This window comes from Balaenoptera ricei, chromosome 12 (assembly GCF_028023285.1).
Source record: "Balaenoptera ricei isolate mBalRic1 chromosome 12, mBalRic1.hap2, whole genome shotgun sequence".
Lineage (NCBI taxonomy): Eukaryota > Metazoa > Chordata > Mammalia > Artiodactyla > Balaenopteridae > Balaenoptera > Balaenoptera ricei.
In genome coordinates, this window is record NC_082650.1 from 87,773,655 (window position 1) to 87,794,907 (window position 21,253).

The window sequence follows — 21,253 nt, forward strand, 5'->3', positions numbered from 1 at the left end:
TTCCCTTTTTCTTTGCTCACAGCTCACTCCTATGTGTCATGTGCTCCAAAGACTGGCACGTAAAGGCCCACCTCTGGCACACGTCAGGTTAGGGTCACACCCAGATGCACTGTCAACTGGGTACCAGTCTTCCTTGACAGGAAGAATGTTTCTCTCTTTAATGGACACTGGTTTTACGATTGTTGCAATTAAAGTGCTTTCCTATGGCCAGTGTTAATTGGTCTCTGCTCTTTCCTGACCAAAAATTTGTTTTGTAAACATAATTCTAAGCTCCATGATAGCCCAATGGACACCACTGATTACTCTTCCCAGGAAATGAGTGGGCTTTACGTGACACAGCAACATGTGAAAGATTTTGAGATACTGGAAAACTTTTGAAGCTTCAAGTCTGTAACTTTGGTATTCAGAAACCAATTTATTTTCTTCTCACAGATTTTCTCAAAGTTACCAGAGATGTCTGACATAGAAACTTATAATCATGTAAAATCATTTGTCATTTTTCCAGTCCCTGAGGGATAAATTAGCATATTTGTTTCTGACTATATCTCAAAAAAAAAAACAAAAAAAACTACTAAGTAGCATAACAACTAAAGAAGAAAATAGTCTTAAAGAGCAAATTTTTGTTAAACAGATTAACAGACTATGTTTCTCCTGTCAGGACTTTATCTAAAACCTAATTTATGTCAACAGAATGAGCCCTTCTTTACTCTGAATCACAGTTTCAAAGCTCTGGTGCCCATGCAGCTTGGGGTCAAATTGAATTCTATCCAACAAATAAATGCCTGCCTAAAATTACTGGATGAGCAGACATTAGCTGTTTTTTCTAAACTCTTGCTGTCCCTCGGTGCTCCCAGTCTCAGCACAGGAGGAAATAAGAAGCTTCTTTTTTGGCTTCCCATCAATACTTTAGCCCATTATTGAAAGAAGATTATAATCAATGTCTCCTGTATCTACTATAACTTTCAAAATTTGTTTCTCCGGCATATACTTTCTATTACAGGTTTTTCCATCAGAGGGCCTGCGTCCCTTTCGTATTACAAATTCAAGCTCCAGATGGGCAATGTATGAATACGTGTAATATAAAGCAGGGCAGAATCTAACATTGCTGCTGATAGCATTGATGCCATGTTATTAGTGTAATACAGAGAGTGTCTTCAACTTCACAGAGCAACCCAAAAAACCCTTTCCAGAATTCAAAGTAACCTCTTTGGAAAGCTTTGGAAAAAAACTTAGGTGTGATTTAGGAGCAACTGGTGGCTTTCTGAAAAGCTGATCAAAGGATTTCATTTTACCTCCTTTTTATCACTGCTCATTTCCCGGAAGTAAGCACAGCTAGGCATACAAGATAAATTATTAGTTTTCCTGACTTCTTTGACATTGGAATCAATGCCTTTTCTTATGCAGGAAATACATGTTGTCTGAAAGACATTTAATAAAGAATCACACTCCCTAGGGCTGTAGTTTGCAAACCTAGTACCAATGAGACCAAGCAAAGAAAGGCACATTAAGCAGGTAAATGAAAATTCCCTTATAACTAGACCTAAGCCTGGAAAATAGAAAGTTATATACTATGTTTTGGTGATTTTTTTCTTTAAAAAGTTAGGCATTCAGACTTTGATTAAAAAGTCTGAGATCCTGCAGATGTAGAGAATGGACTTGAGGATACGGGGAGGGGGTAGGGTAAGCTGGGACAAAGTGAGAGAGTGGCATGGACATATATACACTACCAAATATAAAATAGATAGTTAGTGGGAAGCAGCCTCATAGCACAGGGGGATCAGCTCGGTGCTTTGTGACCACCTAGAGGGATGGGATAGGTAGGGTGGGAGGGAGACACAAGAGAAAGGAGATATGGGGATATATGTATATGCATAGCTGATTCACTGTGTTATAAAGCAGAAACTAACACACCATTGTTAAGCAATTATACTCCAATAAAGATGTTAAAAAAAAAGTCTGAGATCCTATTTATAACACTGTTTCCATATTTAAAAATGTAATTTGACCTATCATTTTACTTAGAGCAAGTTTCCCAGGAACACAATCTTCTGTTTGAATTTACTGTATACTCAGAAGTATATCAATATTTTCCCACTAATTAATTCATATTCATTAAGAGTAAATTTACTTAAATTGAGTTTTGAGTGCAACAGCTGGAACAAGTATCTGAAGTGGAATGCCAGAATCCTAGCATGAAAACCAATAAAGGAAGCAGCCAAAAGTAAATCTGATTATGATTTTGTGTATCACTAACTTGACCTCTACAATTCCAAAAACAGTCCTGCTGTACGCAGGCCATAATCTTTCGAGATTTAATTTTTATATGGTTCTAAATTCCTGCCACTCAACTAAATATTTCAGGAAATAAAACATGTATCTCCTATATTTTTTCTGCTATCTCGTCCAATCAGAGTCCTTTTATTTCAGGGAAGAGTATTTTTTCCTTCTATATTCTGGGACTTCTTTCCAAGAAATAAATTGTTAAGTAAAAAAACTATGTACTTCATAGGGTTTAAAACTTCAAACTTTCTGAATTCTTTGTATTTGTTGGATCCTTCATGCAGCTAACACATGCAGATATATTATCACATGAATGCTCAGAATAAGGCAAATTTAAAACATTCTTAAACAAAAACGAATGAGACCCTATTATTACTTATTCTTATGGTCATTTCAAAGAAGAGAAAGCCAGCCCACCATCGGTAATACATGGTAAATACATGTTTTAATCATAGTAATATAAATGTGGGGAGTTAGTAGCAGCTGAACCCAACATCTACTTTCTCAAAAACTATTAACCTGAGTGTATCTGTGTGCACACAAGTACATGCAAGGGCACACACCTAGAAAACAAGCAGGGTGGGTATTCTTAAATACAGGGACAGGTGTAAATTTATACATTTGTATCACCAGCTCCACCAAAGAATCTGCTAAGGTACTGACCCTATTGAAAGCTTCTTAAAGTCAGGCTAGTTTGCTGTTTAATTTGCATTGTGGAGAGCAAAACAAAACAATTTGATGTATGGATATTGAAACAATGCCTTCTGAACCCAAATTAACCTTTCCCAAATTTCTGCCCATTGGTCTTATTTCACACAGGACAAATATCATATGGGACTTATACATGACATCCCTTTGTGTCACCATCAAGCCTATTCAGTAATCCAATCATTTTTCAAATGATAGTTCGGAGTCCCTTAATATTATAGTAACTGTTGCCTGGGCACACACTGTCCTTTAAAAAGTGGCACTGAGAATTCAGCACATCACTCCAGATATGGTCTCAACCACACAGAGATTAGGACTGGCATACACACACATACACACACACACCTTGTTCTGGATACTATACAATACCTGCATTACTACAACTTGCTTTTTTAAAGCTAAATTGCTTGTGCATACATTGAACTTGTAGTCAACTAAAACCATTACGTTTTCCTTTCAAAGAGGATATTTTTACAATCCTTTTTTCAAATTACTGGAGTGCAAATTACGCTGAGTTATTCAAATAAAAAACACGTAATTTTGAAATGGTTTGGGGACGTAAACGTTTCTTTCCACTTACAGCAAAGTTAGGGAATTGAGCCTTGGCCAATGTTGTAAGACTCCATTACAAAAGCTAGGCTCCTATGTCATCGGTATGGTTTTCTTAAAGTGGATCTGTTAAGAATGAGTGTGTGGGCTTTTCACTTTCTTGTGAGACTAGCGAGAAGGCAGTCTTGAAGTAAACTTGAAGCTTCACAAAAGTACCAGGGAAACAGAGGACATTTAGTGTAAATCATTCACTGAACTACCTAGAGTGGAGTAAGTGACATCTGAATCAAGTGTTCTAACACGAGATAACTGAAGATATACAGAGAAGCACAGTGTCATCAGTAAGCTCCTACTTTGAGACAGTGAGACACCAGTAACTGCAGGCTATTTCTGGTCCGAAGTAGTCCTCATGCTGAGTAATTTAGAGTTCCACTCTGTATCAATTACTTCTACTGGAGCTTCAATGCACTGAAGGCATTGGTTACTTATCTTTAGACCTGAGATAAATGGCTGTGAAGGTCTGGAGGAAGAACATGCCTTAGCAACGTTGTAAGAAAGTCAGGAGATTTTCAAACCTAGTACGGAGGACAAGGCAGCAGAATCGCCTAGAGATTTATGCTGGAGAGAGGAGGGAGACATGTTGTCTCCAAGGGAAATGGGAAGCCAGTTCTGGGGCTGCACACTCCTCCCTCTCTTTCTGTTTCACCCCCGGAAGCACCCCTGTCAGCTTCACCAGACATGGGAGAGTCTCTGGCCCTCCTATTCCCTGAAGTGTGCTTCTGCAGACAGCACAGGAGATTTGGACCGAAGCCTAGCGGCCTCTGGGGGCCTTTCCAATCCTCCCTTGGCATGGTTTTCTAGCAATCACCCTCTGTTTCTCTTCTCTATTGACTTGAGCTCTGAACCGCTCAACAAACATTATGCAGAACCAAGGAGGTGCCACGCGCTGGGCCAGGGGCTGTGGTGACAGGTGTGAGAATGACCCCTAGCCCTTGTTCTCCAGGAGCTCACAGTGGGGACCAAGACACACAGACTATGTGGGTAATGTAAACAAAGTGCTACACGAGCAGAGTGCAGGGCTGCTAAGTCTGCCTGGTGGCCAAGGAGAATTTATGAAATAGATGCAACTTTTCTTGAGCTGTGAAGTCAGTGATCTGTGAAAATGCAGTGATGGTGGGAGGAGAGAAAGATACTGACTGTGGTCATCCTCTCGAATCTTCTTCTCTTACCCAACAAGTTCATGCATGACCTTCCATAGGCTATGACAACCCTGACTACACTGCAAAAAGCTCCTTTAGACACAGCCATATTAAGAATATTCTATTACCTGAACCTGTAGACAAAAAGCTCCTTTAGACACAGCCACATTAAGAAAATTCTATTATCTGAACCTGTAGACGTCTATATAAAATAACAATTCCATCTCTAAATTCCCTACTGAGTATCTCAGTAATCTACACCAGAAATAAAATAATTAGGACAAAACTATAATTAGAAAAGATACATGCACCCATATTTTCATAGCAGCACTATTCACAATAGCGCCAAGGCATGGAAGCAACCTAGATGTCCATCAACAGATGAATGGATAAAGAAGATGTGGTATGTGTGTGTGTGTACACACCACACACACACACAATGGTATATTACTCAGCCATAAAAGAGAATGAAATAATGCCATTTGCAGCAACATGGATGGACCTAGAGATTATCATACTAAGTGAAGTAAGTCAGAAAGAGAAAGATAAATATCATATAATATCACTTATATGTGGAATCTAAAAAAATGATACAAATGAATTTACATACAAAACAGACACTGATCCACAGACATAGAAAACAGACTTGTGGTTGCCAAGGGGGAGGGAGGGGGAGGGAGGGAAGGATTGGGAGGTTGGGATTAGCAGACGCAAACTATTGTACATAGGATGGATAAACAACAAGGTCCTACTGTAGAGCACAGGGAACTATACTCAATATCCTGTGATAAACCATAATGGAAAAGAATATGAAAAAGAATGTATATATATATGTATAATTGAATCACTTTGCTGTACAGCAGAAAGTAACACAACATTGTAAATCAACTCTACTGGAATAAAAATTTTTTTAAAAAGACTAAAATAATTAGCCACTAAACTATGCAGAGAAACAGAGACTGTGTGATCTTTTTTATGGCAATATTTTAATATCTGTGTGCTAGATTCTCACAGTGCATTAAACCAAATAGGAACATTAGCAGACTAGCTTGTTAAAATCTGGCTAACCGTTTAGCAAATAAAAGTCGAGTGCCGGGGTGCAGATCCACTGCATGTGTTGAGCCTGTCACCCACCTGCTCTGTTCTCTGCCAACTGCTCCACTTGGGGTGCGAGTGGAAGGCATTAGGAGGCAATAAGAAACCACTAAGAAATAAAATCAGCTGCAGAGTGAGCAAGTCTCTTTTTCTTTTTCCTATCCTTCTATTACCTCTGTCCTGCTCGGGTTTCTGCTTATTTTAGTGCTATCTTGTATCAATATACTGCCCACAGATAAGACAATTAAATGAGACTTACTCCAGGTAAAGGCAGTCATTTTTCACTGATAATTCAAAGTATCATTCTTGTAACTTTAGTAAGTGAGGTCAAGAAGCAGGCTGACAAAACTGTTTTCTCTGTGGTCATTTTTACCATGAATAGAAATTGGTTATGATAAAAAGTTCAATCCTATGTCCAGATTTGACTATACCTTTATTCACTGCAGGATTTTCTGAAATACGGGAGTATGTGTGTGATTCTCTGTTTAAGAGATATTTTCTCCTAACATGGAGCTCATACTTGTTTTATAAACCTTGACAATTTCACAGAAAGGAAATATCCCATTTTTAGAATAAAGTTGTGTTGTACATTTTTTTCTCCTCATTTAGTGTTGCAATTTGGACAATAAATTGTCACATACTAATAGATATTTTAACTTTTTTTATCTTGGGAGGAACTCTGAAATTAATCTTAATTCTGAATTTCACTGGCAAACTGGATGAAACTAGATAATGCAGGGAGAAAGCCAAATGACAAAAAAAAATTCTTTAGCTTTCTCAATAAATGCCTGTAAGTTTCAGAGTATCTGAGGCATTAATGCTACATCTGGACCAGGGCTGTTGCAGAATTCATTATAATTCACAACAGCTACCGGCCTTGTCTGCGCTTGCATAAACTGTAACAGCATCTGCCTTTATTTCCTGAAGCTGCAGTCTTTTCATAAAATGTCTTTTTAAGGGAAAAGCAAGATTCAAATATCACAGTCATTTCATTTTCCAACAGAAAAGAAATATAAAGACAGTTAGGGAACAATGGATCTGTCCAGTTTGGTCTCACCCTCCTGCAAAGAGCTGGGGCTTCAGAGTTGATGGTGAAAAGACCTGGTACACAAAGCAGCTCTTAATGAGGACAGTTAGCCCAGCTATTTTTGAGACATGCAACTTGGCAATTCTCTCACCACGCTATCAGATACACTTCTTAAGCGCCTTAATGCATATGGCTTTTTACCTCTACAAGTTTGATTTTTTTTAAAAAAGAACATCACGGTACTAGGTGAAACACTTGTATTTTTGATCAAGTAAATATACAATTTATAGATATATTTGATCAAATGAATATAAAATTCACACACACACACACACACACATATATATATATATATATATATATATATAATATCAAAAGCATATTTGGAGAAGAGCATAAATAGAGAAGTTTCTAGATTAGACACTGAGGTAAGGTTTATCTGGACAGTGTGGCCATGATGGGCCTGCCTGGAGGTCAGACAGGATCTCCAGAGAGTCAGGTTTGGGAAGTTTTGAAGCATATTTTAAATATAATTTGGAATTTGGAAACCAGACAAAATAAAACTGCATTGTTTTCATAATACTTATTTCGGAAAGTAAAGCGAGACACAATCCTTTCATTTGGTGAAAAACATATGATGATGATTTTCAAGAGATGGACACAATTTTCTGAGGCTGGGAGAGTTATCTCTAAGGATAGGCAGACTTTAAAAGGGTCTATAGATTTCAAGACAAGGGACACAGTTCTCCCTGGAGCAGGAAGGAAGGAAGTCCCCTGTGCAGTTCCCTCTCTAGCCTGCAGATAAATGAATTTAAGATCTAATTCAGAACTGTCTGCAAAGGAAATGTGAGCACTTGAGGGACGCTTCAGACGAGGTAATATGGTAAAGGTGCCAGAGCCATGGATTCACGTGGGTAGAGATTCAAATCCTGATTTCACTAGTAGTTAGTGATGAAACTTTGGGGAAGTTTCCCCATCTGTGAAACAGTGATGATAAATCGTACCTCACAGAGATACTGTGGGGAATGAATGAAATAATGTAAAGAAGTCTCTTGATAGTATTTAGCACATAATAATTATAAAGTAAATGGCCACTATTATTATTATTGTAAAAGTTTGTACTCATATTTTTTGGTTAGGTTGAAAATTCATTAGATTCCTAATATCCAGTTTGTTTCAAGAAGTCAAAGTTTTCTAAGATATGTGACTTTTATTTTAACTTTTCCACTCAATATATTTTGAATAAATAATATAAATTTCCTCAAATGAGTTCTAGTTTAGTCTCTTAGTAAGCTAGAGTTTAGAATAATAGAATCATTAAACTGTTTTCTTTTAAAATTATATCTATTGTTTACCAAATATTTATTTATCAGGCACTGAGCTGGCAATCTCATGAATTATTTCATCTAATCTTTAAGACAAAACTAGAAGTAGGTACAATATAATTCCCATTTCATAAAAAGAAAACTTAGAAACTGTAAGAGACATGTCCCAAATTACACAGAGCAAGGATTTGAGCTGGGATTCAAATCCAAGATGTTTATAACTCTGAGTATTTAATAACTGAATGATAGAACAATGAGGGCTATCACTTACTGCACACCTACCCCACGAAAAGTGAAATAAATTTATCAAAAGTTTTCCCACTAAAATAAACACTTTAGGACAAATTCTAGGTAATTCAGCAGATAGAAAATTGGTTTTAGCATAAATTAGGCTCTATATTTATTTAATTTTTTCCTATCACGTTATTAGGATTAAGATTATTGGAAGATAATTATTCCTATTTTAAAAAACTATCCCTGCTTCTCAAAAAACATATCTGATACATGACATACACAAGTGAAATAGGGAGTGAGGCAATGTTTTGTTGGCAATATTCAAGGAGCAAATGCAAGCATGCTTTGAGTGTGAAGTCTGGAGGTAGGACAGTGGGCAGGATTTGCTCCAGTGGCCCAATCTCATTTTCCCACTGCATATCATGAGGAAGTGAGTTGTGAGCACCTGGGTGTGTGTGTGTGTGTGTGTGTATGACATATGTGTGCATGCCCTTGTGTGATCTCATGCATTAAGCCACTCAGTTCTCTTGGAAACTGAACCATCCAATTTACTTGTTTTGACTGACAGTGGCTTCTGTCCAACCAAGCTGACCAGAAGTCACCAGTGACTAATATCTAAGAACCCTTGCTACATAGAGTAGATTTTCTTATTTGCACCCAGAACAGGAAACTTACCAAATATCTTAGGCAAAATCCTAGCTGTGCTGAGTAAACGTAAAGGGGACAGATATTTTTCTGTGGTGTGTTGGCAGTAAGGCTATATATCTATCAGGTTAGAAGGCCTATGCAAGTCTGTACAAGGTGATGCGTATTATAATTACAAAAGAGCATAATTAAATGCTATAGTTCTTCATCTTCAAAGTCTCCATGATTCCATATTACATAAAGTCTCCTGGGCCTCAGAAGAAAAATGCCACCTCAAGAAACTAATACTTTGCTCAGGGCCTTGACTTAAAAAAATTTATTGCTATCACCTCACCAAACTTCAAAGTGTAGGTTTATTTTAGGATAATGGGATTTATATGCAAATCACTTCATTTATTACTGTATCACATTGTATGTAAGTATAAAGTGCAGTTAATATGCAAATTCTACTCTACGCTGCTCAGAATAGGCTTCCCTCCATTCATATAAATCAGTTTTCTAGTTTAAATATTAAACCTTAAAAAGAAACTTCACTTTGAGAATATTATACCTGAGATATAGGTTCTATGGCACTTTGCATATGTTCTTGCTCCAAGTGAGCAAATTCATCTTTTTTTATTTTGCCTTTTAACAGAACTCTTAAGCACTTCTAATTCTAAGAAAAGAACCCCAACGAATCACAACTGTTGAGAAGCAGAATCCAGGCCAAGCTCGGGGACGCTGTATGCATACTCTGGGAGATGCATTAAGACCCTGTGGGAGACATGGCTCTGAGGATACATAACACTTTAAAAATAATTTTTCTTTGGAAACTTAGAAAAATCAATCAAGTTATTTTCATCATAAAATAACGGAAGTACTGTACCCCAAACATAAGTGCCCATCTTTACAATTATAATTTAAAATTTCTGAAATTTAAAAAATAAAAAAAAATTGATGTATCTTCATTGGGGTCAAATATTTAAAACTTATAAAGCATGCCATCAGATAACATAGTAGCTTTCTTGTTATTTTCATTTTGTGTATATTCATTAGAGATATTTTAAATAAATGGTAGCCTGTGGATTACAGAAGTGAGAAAAACACTCTTGAGGTGACATTTCTTCACTGATGAGTGTTATATACCTTTAACAGCTAAATGAAGTGACAAGTTAGAAGTAGACCTGGCACCACCAGTGGCTGTGCCCTTGAAGAGAGGATATGGTCAAAGACTTGGTGATTCTACAGATATTGGGAAGGTCCCTGAAGATGCCTGAAACCAGGACCCAAGGGCTAAGTGCAGCCTCATACCATGGTTAGCACCACAGGAAGCTGCACAAATTCTCTGATTGTCTGTGAGGCTCTCTGAGAGCGACTCAAGTAAATTAAACTCGTGGAAACTGCTTGGGGAAACATGAGAGAGAGTTTGCCAGGACAGTGTGTATTGGTTTTAGAGTACCATGGATATGGCCTCTCCTTCACCACGTTAGCATTTTTTTTTTTAACATCTTTGTTGGAGTATAATTGCTTTACAATGGTGTGTTAGTTTCTGCTGTATAACAAAGTGAATCAGCTACACGTATACATATATCACCATATCCCCTCCCTCTTGCATCTCCCTCCCACCCTCCCTATCCCACCCCTCTAGGTAGTCACAAAGCACCGAGCTGATCTGCCTGTGCTATGCGGCTGCTTCCCAGTAGCTATCTATTTTACATTTGGTAGTGTATATATGTCAAGGCCACTCTCTCACTTTGTCCCAGCTTACCCTTCCCCCTCCCCTTGTCCTCAAGTCCATTCTCTACATCTGTGTCTTTATTCCTGTCCTGCCCATAGGTTCTTCAGAACTATATATATATTTTTTTTTGATTCCATATATATGTGCTAGCATATGGTATTTGTTTTTCTCTTTCTGACTTACTTCACTCTGTATGACAGACTCTAGGTCCATCCACCTCACTACAAATAACTCAATTTTGTTTCTTTTTATGGCTGAGTAATAGTCCATTGTATATATGTGCCACATCTTCTTTATCCATTGATCTGTCGAAGGACACTTCAGCTTTTAAGTTCCCTGGAGACAGCATCTTCACACAGATCTTGTGAGACTCACTCTTGTCACCAGTTTGACCAAATGGGCCCAAAGGGCTGAGGCTTTCCATTCCCAGAACTACTACGTCCAAATGATTCACTGCTAGCTAGTGTATTCCCTTATATCTACTGCAGTTTTACTTTAAGTGGAGTGTTGGATGAATCATCTCATGAAATTCTTTCTACAGATCTGGGCTTCTAGGAAAAGCAACTGCATCTTTAATTCTGAGTTGTGTTTGCCTGGAACACCACATCTTGCTCCAGCTCCTTCACTCAGCCCAAAATGCCCTTGCTTTTCTAAGAAACTATTTTTTTCTGGAGAATTTCTTGGCTTGCATGCTTAACTTCCCAGCCTGCTGCTTTCTTACTCTCACGGCCCTTGATGAAGATTGATTTGATCAACTTCTGCAGCGGTTGAGCCTCTTGATTACTCTCTAGCTCCTGTACTGCGTCCTGCCTGCTGAGAACTCCTTTTCGGAGCTGAGAGCCTCCTCCACAGCCAGTCAGCAGCACCTTATGCCGGGTTCTGCAAATAGGATCCAAGAGATGTCACCTTGTTGCACCAAATTCAATTAACAGTATTTTTTTTGAGACTTATTTTATTTATTTATTTATTTATTTGGCTGCGTTGGGTCTTTGTTGCTGCGCGCGGGCTTTCGCTAGTTGCAGCGAGCGGGGGCTACTCTTCGTTGTGGTGCTCCAGCTTCTCATTACAGTGGCTTCTCTTATTGCAGAGCAGGGGCTCTAGGTGCACGGGCTTCAGTAGTTGTGGCATGCAGGCTCAGTAGTTGTGGCTCGTGGGCTCTAGAGTGCAGGCTCAGTAGCTGTGGCGCATGGGCTTAGTTGCTCTGCGGCATGTGGGAGCAACTTCCCGGACCAGGGCTCGAATCCATGTCTCCTGCATTGGCAGGTGGATTCTTAACCACTTCGCCACCAGGGAAGTGCCAATTAACAGTATTTTATACCAATCTTAGTAAATTCTGTTTTAAAATATAACAGGGGAATTTTATCCTCTTTCCCTTTATTCATTGTGTAAACCCAATTAAATCTTATTTTACACCCCACAATAAAGAAGTCTAGACCAGAGGACAGACAGCAGAAGCAAGAAGAAATACATTCCTGTAGCCCGTGGAACAAAAACGACATTCACAGAAAGACAGACAACATGAAAAGGCAGAGGGCTATGTACCAGATGAAGGAACAAGATAAAACCCCAGAAAAACAACTAAATGAAGTGGAGATAGGCAACCTTCCAAAAAAAAATTCAGAGCGACCTTCCAGAAAAAGAATTCAGAATAATGATAGTGAAGATATCCAGGACCTTGGAAAAAGAATGGAGGCAAAGATTGAGAAGATGCAAGAAATGTTTAACAAAGACCTAGAAGAATTAAAGAACAAACAAACAGAGATGAACAATACAATAACTGAAATGAAAACTACACTAGAAGGAATCAGTAGCAGAATAACTAAGGCAGAAGAACAGGTAAGTGACCTAGAAGACAGAATGGTGGAATTCACTGCTGCGGAACAGAATAGAGAAAAAAGAATAAAAAGAATTGAAAACAGCCTAACACACCTCTGGGACAACACTAAACACAACAACATTCACATTATAGGGGTCTCAGAAAGAGAAGAGAGAGAGAAAGGACCAGAGAAAATATTTGAAGAGATTAGAGTAGAAAACTTCCCTAACATGGGAAAGGAAATAGCCACCCAAGTCCAGGAAGCGCAGCAAGTCCCATACAGGATAAACCCAAGGAGAAACACGCCGAGACACATAGTAATCAAACTGGCAAAAATTAAAGACAAAGAAAAATTATTGAAAGCAGCAAGGGAAAAACGACAAATAACATACAAGGGAACTCCCATAAGGGTAACAGCTGATTTCTCAGCAGAAACTCTACAAGCCAGAAGGGAGTGGCATGATATACTTAAAGTGATGAAAGGGAAGAACCTACAAACAAGATTACTTTACCCAGCAAGGAGCTCATTCAGATTCAATGGAGAAATCAAAAGCTTTACAGACAAGCAAAAGCTAAGAGAATTCAGCACCACCAAACCAGATCCACAGCAAATGCTAAAGGAACTTCTCTAAGTGGGAAACACAAGGGGAGAAAAGGACCTACAAAAACAAACCCAAAACAATTAAGAAAATGGTCATAGGAACATACATATTGATAATTACCTTAAACATGAATGGATTAAATGCTCCAACCAAAAGACACAGGCTTGCTGAATGGACACAAAAACAAGACCCATATATATGCTGTCTACAAGAGACCCACTTCAGACCTAGGGACACATACAGACTGAAAGTGAAGGGATGGAAAAAGATATTCCATGCAAATGGAAATTCAAAGAAAGCTGGAGTAGCAATACTCATATCAGATAAAATAGACTTTAAAATAAAGAATGTTACAAGACACAAAGGAAAGACACTACATAATGATCAAGGGATCAATCCTAGAAGAAGATATAACAATTATAAATATATATGCACCCAACACCAGAGCACCTCAATACATAAGGCAACTGCTAACAGCTATAAAAGAGGAAATCGACAGTAACACAGTAATAGTGGGGGACTTTAACACCTCATTTGCACCAATGGACAGATCATCCAAAATGAAAATAAAGAAACAGAAGCTTTAAATGACACAATAGACCAGAGAGATTTAATTGATATTTATAGGACATTCCATCCAAAAACAGCAGATTACACTTTCTTCTCAAGTGCACACGGAACATTCTCCAGGATACATCACATCTTGGGCCACAAATCAAGCCACAGTAAATTTAAGAAAATTGAAATCATATCAAGCACCTTTTCTGACCACAACGCTATGAGGTTAGAAATCAATTACAGGGAAAAAAACGTAAAAAATACAAACACATGGAGGCTAAACAACACGTTACTAAGTAACCAAAAGATCACTGAAGAAATCAAACAGGAAATCAAAAAACACCTAGAGACAAATGACAATGAAAACATGACGATCCAAAACCTATGGGATGCAGCAAAAGCAGTTCTAAGAGGGAAGTTTATAGCTAAACAAGCCTACCTCAAGAAACAAGAAAAATCTCAAATAAACAATCTCACCTTACACCTAAAAGAACAAGAGAAAGTAGAACAAACAAAACCCAAAGTTAGCAGAAGGAAAGAAATCATATAGATCAGAGCAGAAATAAATAAAATAGAAACAAAGAAAACAGTAGCAAAGATCAATAAAACTAAAAGCTGGTTCTTTGAGAAGACAAACAAAATTGATAAACCATTAGCCAGAGTCACCAAGAAAAAGAGGGAGAGGACTCAAATCAGTAAAACTGGAAATGAAAAAGAAGTTACAACAGACACCGCAGAAATTCAGAGCATCCTAAGAGACTACTACAAGCAACTCTAGGCCAAAAAAATAGACAACCTGGAAGAAATGGACAGATTCTTAGAAAGGTATAACCTTCCAAGACTGAACCCGGAAGAAATAGAAAATATGAACAGACCAATCACAAGTAATGAAATTGAAACTGTGATTGAAAATCTTCCAACAAACAAAAGTCCAGGACCAGATGGCTTCACAGGTGAATTCTATCAAACATTTAGAGAAGAGCTAACACCCATCCTTCTCAAACTCTTCCAAAAAATTGCAGAGGAAGGAACACTCCCAAACTCATTCTATGAGGCCACCATCACCCTGATACCAAAACCAGACAAAGATACTACAAAAAAAGAAAATTACAGACCAGTATCACTCATGAATATAGATGCAAAAATCCTCAACAAAATACAAGCAAACAGAATCCAACAACACATTAAAAGGATCATATACCATGATCAAGTGGGATTTAGCCCAGGGATGCAAGGATTCTTCAGTATACGCAAATCAATCAATGTGATACACCATACTAACAAACTGAAGAAGAAAAACCATACGATCATCTCAATCGATGTAGAAAAAGCTTTTGACAAAATTCAACACCCATTTATGATAAAAACTCTCCAGAAAAGTGGGCATAGAGGGAACCTACCTCAACATGATAAAGGCCATATATGACAAACTCACAGCAAACATCATGCTCAATGGAGAAAAACTGAAAGCATTTCCTCTAAGATCAGGAACAAGACAAGGATGTCCACTCTCACCACTATTATTCAACATAGTTTTGGAAGTCCTAGCCACGGCAATCAGAGAAGAAAAAGAAATAAAAGGAAGACAAATTGGAAAAGAAGAAGTAAAACTGTCACTGTTTGCAGATGACATGATACTATACATAGAGAATCCTAAAGATGCCACCAGAAAACTACTAGAGCTAATCAATGAATTTGGTAAAGTAGCAGGATACAAATTGAATGCACAGAAATCTCTTGCATTCCTATACACTAATGATGAAAAATCTGAATGAGAAATTATGGAAACACTCCCATTTACCATTGCAACAAAAAGAATAAAATACCTAGGAATAAACCTACCTAGGGAGACAAAAGACCTGTATGCAGAAAACTATAAGACACTGATGAAAGAAATTAAAGATGATACCAACAGATGGAGAGATATACCATGTTCTTGGATTGGAAGAATCAATATTGTGAAAATGACAATACTACCCAAAGCAATCTACAGATTCAATGCAATCCCTATCAAACTACCAATGGCATTTTTTACGGAAGTAGAACAAAAAATCTTAAAATCTGTATGGAGACACAAAAGACTCCGAATAGCCAAAGCAGTCTTGAGGGAAAAAAACGGAGCTGGAGGAATCAGACTCCCTGACTTCAGACTATTTTACAAAGCTACAGTAATCAAGACAATATGGTACTGGCACAAAAACAGAAATATAGATCAATGGAACAAGATAGAAAGCCCAGAGATAAACCCACGCACCTATGGTCAACTACATGTACATGTACACATGTGTACATGTATACGTGTGTACGTGTATACATGTATACACGTACACATGTAAATGTATACAATGGAATATTACTCAGCCATAAAAAGGAACGAAATTGGGTCATTTGTAGAGACGTGGATGTATCTAGAGACTGTCATACAGAGTGAAGTAAGTCAGAAAGAGAAAAACAAATATCGTATATTAACGCATACATGTGGAACGTAGAAAAATGGTACAGATGAACCAGTTTTCAGGGCAGAAGTTGAGACACAGATGTAGAGAACAAACGTATGGACACCAAAGGGGGAAAGCGGCAGGGGGTGGTGGTGGTGGTGTGATGAATTGGGCGATTGGGATTGACATGTATACACTAATGAGTATAAAATGGATGACTAATAAGAACCTGCTGTATAAAAAAATATATATATATTTGTTCATATGGTGGTATAAGTAATCCCTCTCTTTTATGTACAAGAGAGGGATTACTTATTAAAGACTTAATTTGTCTTTTCTATTTTGCCTGGCATTTTACTGTTTCTATAATCATATGTTTGATTTGATTTAAAAAAAAAGTAGCATAACTCAGCTATAAGATGTGCAAAAAAAAAAAAAAAAAGAAGTCTAATAATCTATTTTATAGTCCAAGTTCTCCAGTGATTCTGTACTTGGCAAAAAAAAAAAGAGTTCCCATATTCAAGTAATTTTTAAAATCCCAATGATCTGAAATCTAAACGATCTGAAAAATATATTTTAGGAAGAGACTGGTGAAATGGGTATATAAAGCAAATTTGGACTGGGCAATCTCTTCAAGAGTTAGGTGATTAAGTAGTATTCTCTTGGGGAAACGGCATTTTGAAGGAATCAGACCTTTAAACAAGTGTCTGAAGGAACTTTTACTTATTGAAGTGTCTTCGTTTAATGTCATCAGAAAGATTAAGCAAGAGGACAGCAGCCCAAATAATCATCAGCTTGCAGCAAGGTATCATTGTTTACAAAGTTTGTTGGGTTTTACTGAGTCTAACATTTACAGGAGTAAAGAATTTGCATATCAGGCTGAATAATTTCTAAAAGAAACAAAGTAACATCAGTGAAGCAGTCAGATATCAGAGAAACGTTTAAGAAGGACTCAGAAAATAAGTTCTGAACCTCCTACCACTTCAGCTTCAGTTTCCCTCGTGACAATGATAGCTTCATAACCCCAGGGATCATGACCCTCTAGATAATGAGGCAAAATGGACTCACTTGATAATTAGTGCAGCTAGAACAGCTATGGAAATTTATGTTAAATTTATTTTAGTGAAGAAGAGAATTTTCTTAGCATCAACATGTGAAACTCTAATAATTCAGCAATTTAAGTGAAAAATAAGACAAGGTAATTGCAGTTTAATTTACAAATATAACGATTTTTTTAAGTTTCCTGAATAAGTATGCTAACCTCTTGTGAGTGGATTCATTATTTAGAATCATCTTTACAGTATTAGAGAAGACAATGTGAAAATCATTTTATTGATGGATTGAAATATATTTCTTGTATTTTTATTTATCATATTTCATGTGGTACTACATTTTTAAATGTTTATTTAATTTATGTCTGCAGTGAAATACATATTAAAAGATCCTATATCATATGGTCGCTTATTTGTGGAATCTAAAAAATGATACAAATGAACTTATCTACAAAACGGAAACAGACTCACAGACATAGAAACCAGACTTACGGTTACCAAAGGAGAAAGGGGGGGAGGGATAAATTAGGAGCTTGGGATTAACAGATACACACTACTATACATAAAATAGGTAAACAACAAGGGCCTACTGTGTAACACAGGGAACAATATTCAATATCTTGTAATAAACTATAAGGGAAAAGAACCTGAGAAAGAATATATATATATATATATATATATATATATATATATATATATATATATATATATATAGCTGAATCACTTTGCTGTACACCTGAAACTAACACAACCTTGTAAATCAACTAGACGTCAATTTAAAAAGAAAGAGAGAAAAGATAAAACATATCACTAAGTAACCCTCCCCCCCAAAAAAGATACTATACCAAACATAAAATAGTGAAACTAAGAAGCCCTGGGTCTCTTAGAATAATGACTAATGTTCTGTAGCAAGTGTTTTCTGCAAAGGACCAGACAGTAAATGTTTTAGAATCTCTGCCACAATTACCAGACACTGCTGTGTAGCACAAAAGCAGCCTTAGCCATTATGAAGACACATGAGCATTGCTGTGTTCCAGTAAAACCTGATTTACTAAATCATACAGCAGGAATTTTTGGCAGCCCTCCTGCAGGGCCACAGTTTGCTGACTGCCCCCCCGCCCCCGAAATACCAGACTTGTTCCGTGTATTTTCCCTTCCTATCTGATACAACCTGGTAAAATAGCTACAAAGTTTAATCAAGGGTCAGATCCACATACCTTTTCCCCAGGAATTCCAGGAGCACCCAATTCACCTTTAAGACCAACTGCACCCTGAAATATAGAAATGCTCATTAGGAGTTTTTTCAAAGGTGTATTAATTGCTAAGGGTGTCATAGATGAGTTGCTTTTTCTCGCACCAAAGTGTGTGCCGTTAAGTTCTTTTTTCCTATTATTCACAAGTCACTAAACTACACTTTTGACAATTAATAAATTATCAGAAAGTTAATAATAAATATCAGAGTGCTAATCAAAACTCAAACTAGACATTCTCCATGCAGACATATGCAGTACAGCTTTCTCATTTCTTTTATATCTATCAAAGGTTAAGGAATGATTCTATTGCTGTTACTTCAACTAGTACCTGGTACTTTCAATTCAAATAAGTCATGAAATTTCAGACTCCAAGGTACCCATACTTTTATATTTATTGTGCCTGACCTTCCATTACATCCTCCAGGAAAACACTCTGAAGCTGGGTCAATCCTTTTGTCAGTTTCCTTGCTCATCCACGTAACTGGAAAAATCTGCTCAGTGAAGCTGATGGGCTACCCTGATGGGCTATCTGCCTTGATGGCTCTTTCACAAATTCAGTCTAATAAATTTATCCTTGAGACAGTGGACAATAATGTAAACTTTCTGAATGAATTTCTCTATCACTAATGCTTGGTAGAGATTAATAAACACATTAGAATTCTATGAGTATATAATACCATTATTACCCTGGTATTACATGTTAATTTCAGATTGAAGGCATACAAATAAATGTCAACTTCAAGTTCCTGTAGATTAGATGAGATTATATCAGATGGAGTAAAATTACAAAAACAAAAAAGGACCTGTCAATTAATCCAATATGCTCAATATTGGATTAGAAAGGATGAAGAAATATTCTTTATTTCTCATATTGACATAGATAAAAATTCAAAACCATAAATATTAAATCTTGCTTCTTTGAGGTTATTACTAAGGGAAAAATATTCCTTCTTTTACAAAATTATGAACATATTTTGATTCAATTATTTTTTATTGGTGTGGTGTGTCTTCAGAATGGGCACATGAGTAATGTCAGATTGGAAACAAAATAAAGGGAAATTCACTAGTAATCTCTGGGTTAACACACTAGACCACTCAAAATGGAAACTTCCATACAGTGAGATTAGAGAGTAGGGGTAGTAGAAAAAAAAACAATACCAAAGTTTTTGACTATAGAGTCAAGTAAGTTAACATTTCATCTTAAATTATTCTGATTTTCTCTAAAAGTATACCTACAAAGCAATCATTTCATAAAGTCTACACTTTTCGGGAAATTAACTTGATATGGAAGGTAATAATACAAAAATAAACTGGAAAATCATTCCCCAAATAGACCTCAGATCATACTCCTCCTTAGGTTCAGGAACACTGAAATTGAGCTGCTATTTTATAAAACTGAGGGAATTTCATCTCTGAAGTGGGTGAAGGTATTAGCAAGGGTATTAAAGAACTGAGAAAGTAATGTGGTTGCTAAGTAATTAGGCTGCTAACCACGTTTGCTAAGAAAAGGGAATTAAAAGATTCAGAAAATTATAATAATAATTGAGTCTAAATGAAAGAAAAGTATTAATTATTATTTCAAATAATGTCATCCAGAGTTTAGTCTTGGACAGAGGGCATGGTTAGGATGGTCTGATTGGGTGGCCTGATACAGAAGATTCCTCACAGCTATGTGTTTATAAGCAGTGGTTGAATCTCAAACTATCTTTCTCCATGAGAGGGGGTCATAAGCTTTCTGAAGAAAAAAGAAGCAGTAAATCAGTGTGGATGAGACAATAGGCAAATAAACACTAAGTCATGCCAAAACTTGTGTCTTTTCTCCAAATATTTCTGATTCACCATTAACTAGTGGGTAACATCAAGCTAAAACTAATCAGGTCACTATGCAAATTTTTTTTTAAATGCTTTTGTTTGTAAAGGAAAAAGTGTAGTAGAACGTTAGTGAATAATATAACAGTTCTTAGCGATTTAGCTTATCTAGCTCTTTCTCTGCAGACTGACTCTTCGCCCTGCTTGGCAAGGTCCACTGGGCAACTGGGGCATAGAATTCACAGGTTCTAGAAACAGCTGAGTTGATGACTTAGACTTTCCTTGTGGTAGAATGTTCATTCATTCAACGTATTTTTAGCTCCTATTATGTGCTGTTCTATGTATGGTGCTCACAGAACTCATATTCTAGTGGGGGAATAAATAGAGGTATAATGATAACATGTCAAGTGACAATACAAGTGCCAAGAAAAGAAAGAAGACAGAGGTGGAATGAAGGGATGCTTTTTACACAGAGATGTCAGAAGAGGCCTTTCTACTTCCAAGTGATTTATGAAGATGTCAGAAGAGGCCTTTCTACTTTAAAGTGATTTATGAGACAGAGCCTAAATGATGTGAAGGAAAGAGAAATGTGAATACCTAGAAGAACATTCCAGGTATATGTAGTCTGGTGCAGAGACCTTGGAACAGACATGAACAAGGGGAGAGTGTAGGAGCCACACTATAGGGAGGGGTAGTGGGGTAGGGGGAGCTCTACACATTATGGGAAACCTTGTGGCCCGTGGTTAGAGCTTCAGTGTTACCGTGAGGGAAACAGGAAGCCATTGGTGGGTTTTGATCCAGGTGGGACAAGATTCACTTACAGATTTATTCAGAACAGTTGTCTAACTCATAGTGTACAGGCATAAATAAAGTAAAATTTGCTCTTTATAAAGCTGCCACAGATGACAGTAAGGATTCTCAAAACGTAAGACCTTCAGCAATATTG

At 37.1% G+C, this 21,253-nt stretch overlaps 1 protein-coding gene across 2 annotated transcripts in view; it reads right to left on the reverse strand.

Annotated features, from left to right (window-relative positions):
* COL19A1 (collagen type XIX alpha 1 chain) overlaps window positions 1-21,253 on the reverse strand; it is a 373,303-nt gene that overhangs the window by 275,097 nt on the left and 76,953 nt on the right. For both annotated transcript variants that reach the window (XM_059942115.1, XM_059942114.1), the window contains exon 10: window positions 18,463-18,516. In XM_059942115.1, coding sequence (XP_059798098.1) covers window positions 18,463-18,516 — 54 coding nt within the window. The remainder of the gene's footprint in view (window positions 1-18,462; window positions 18,517-21,253) is intronic.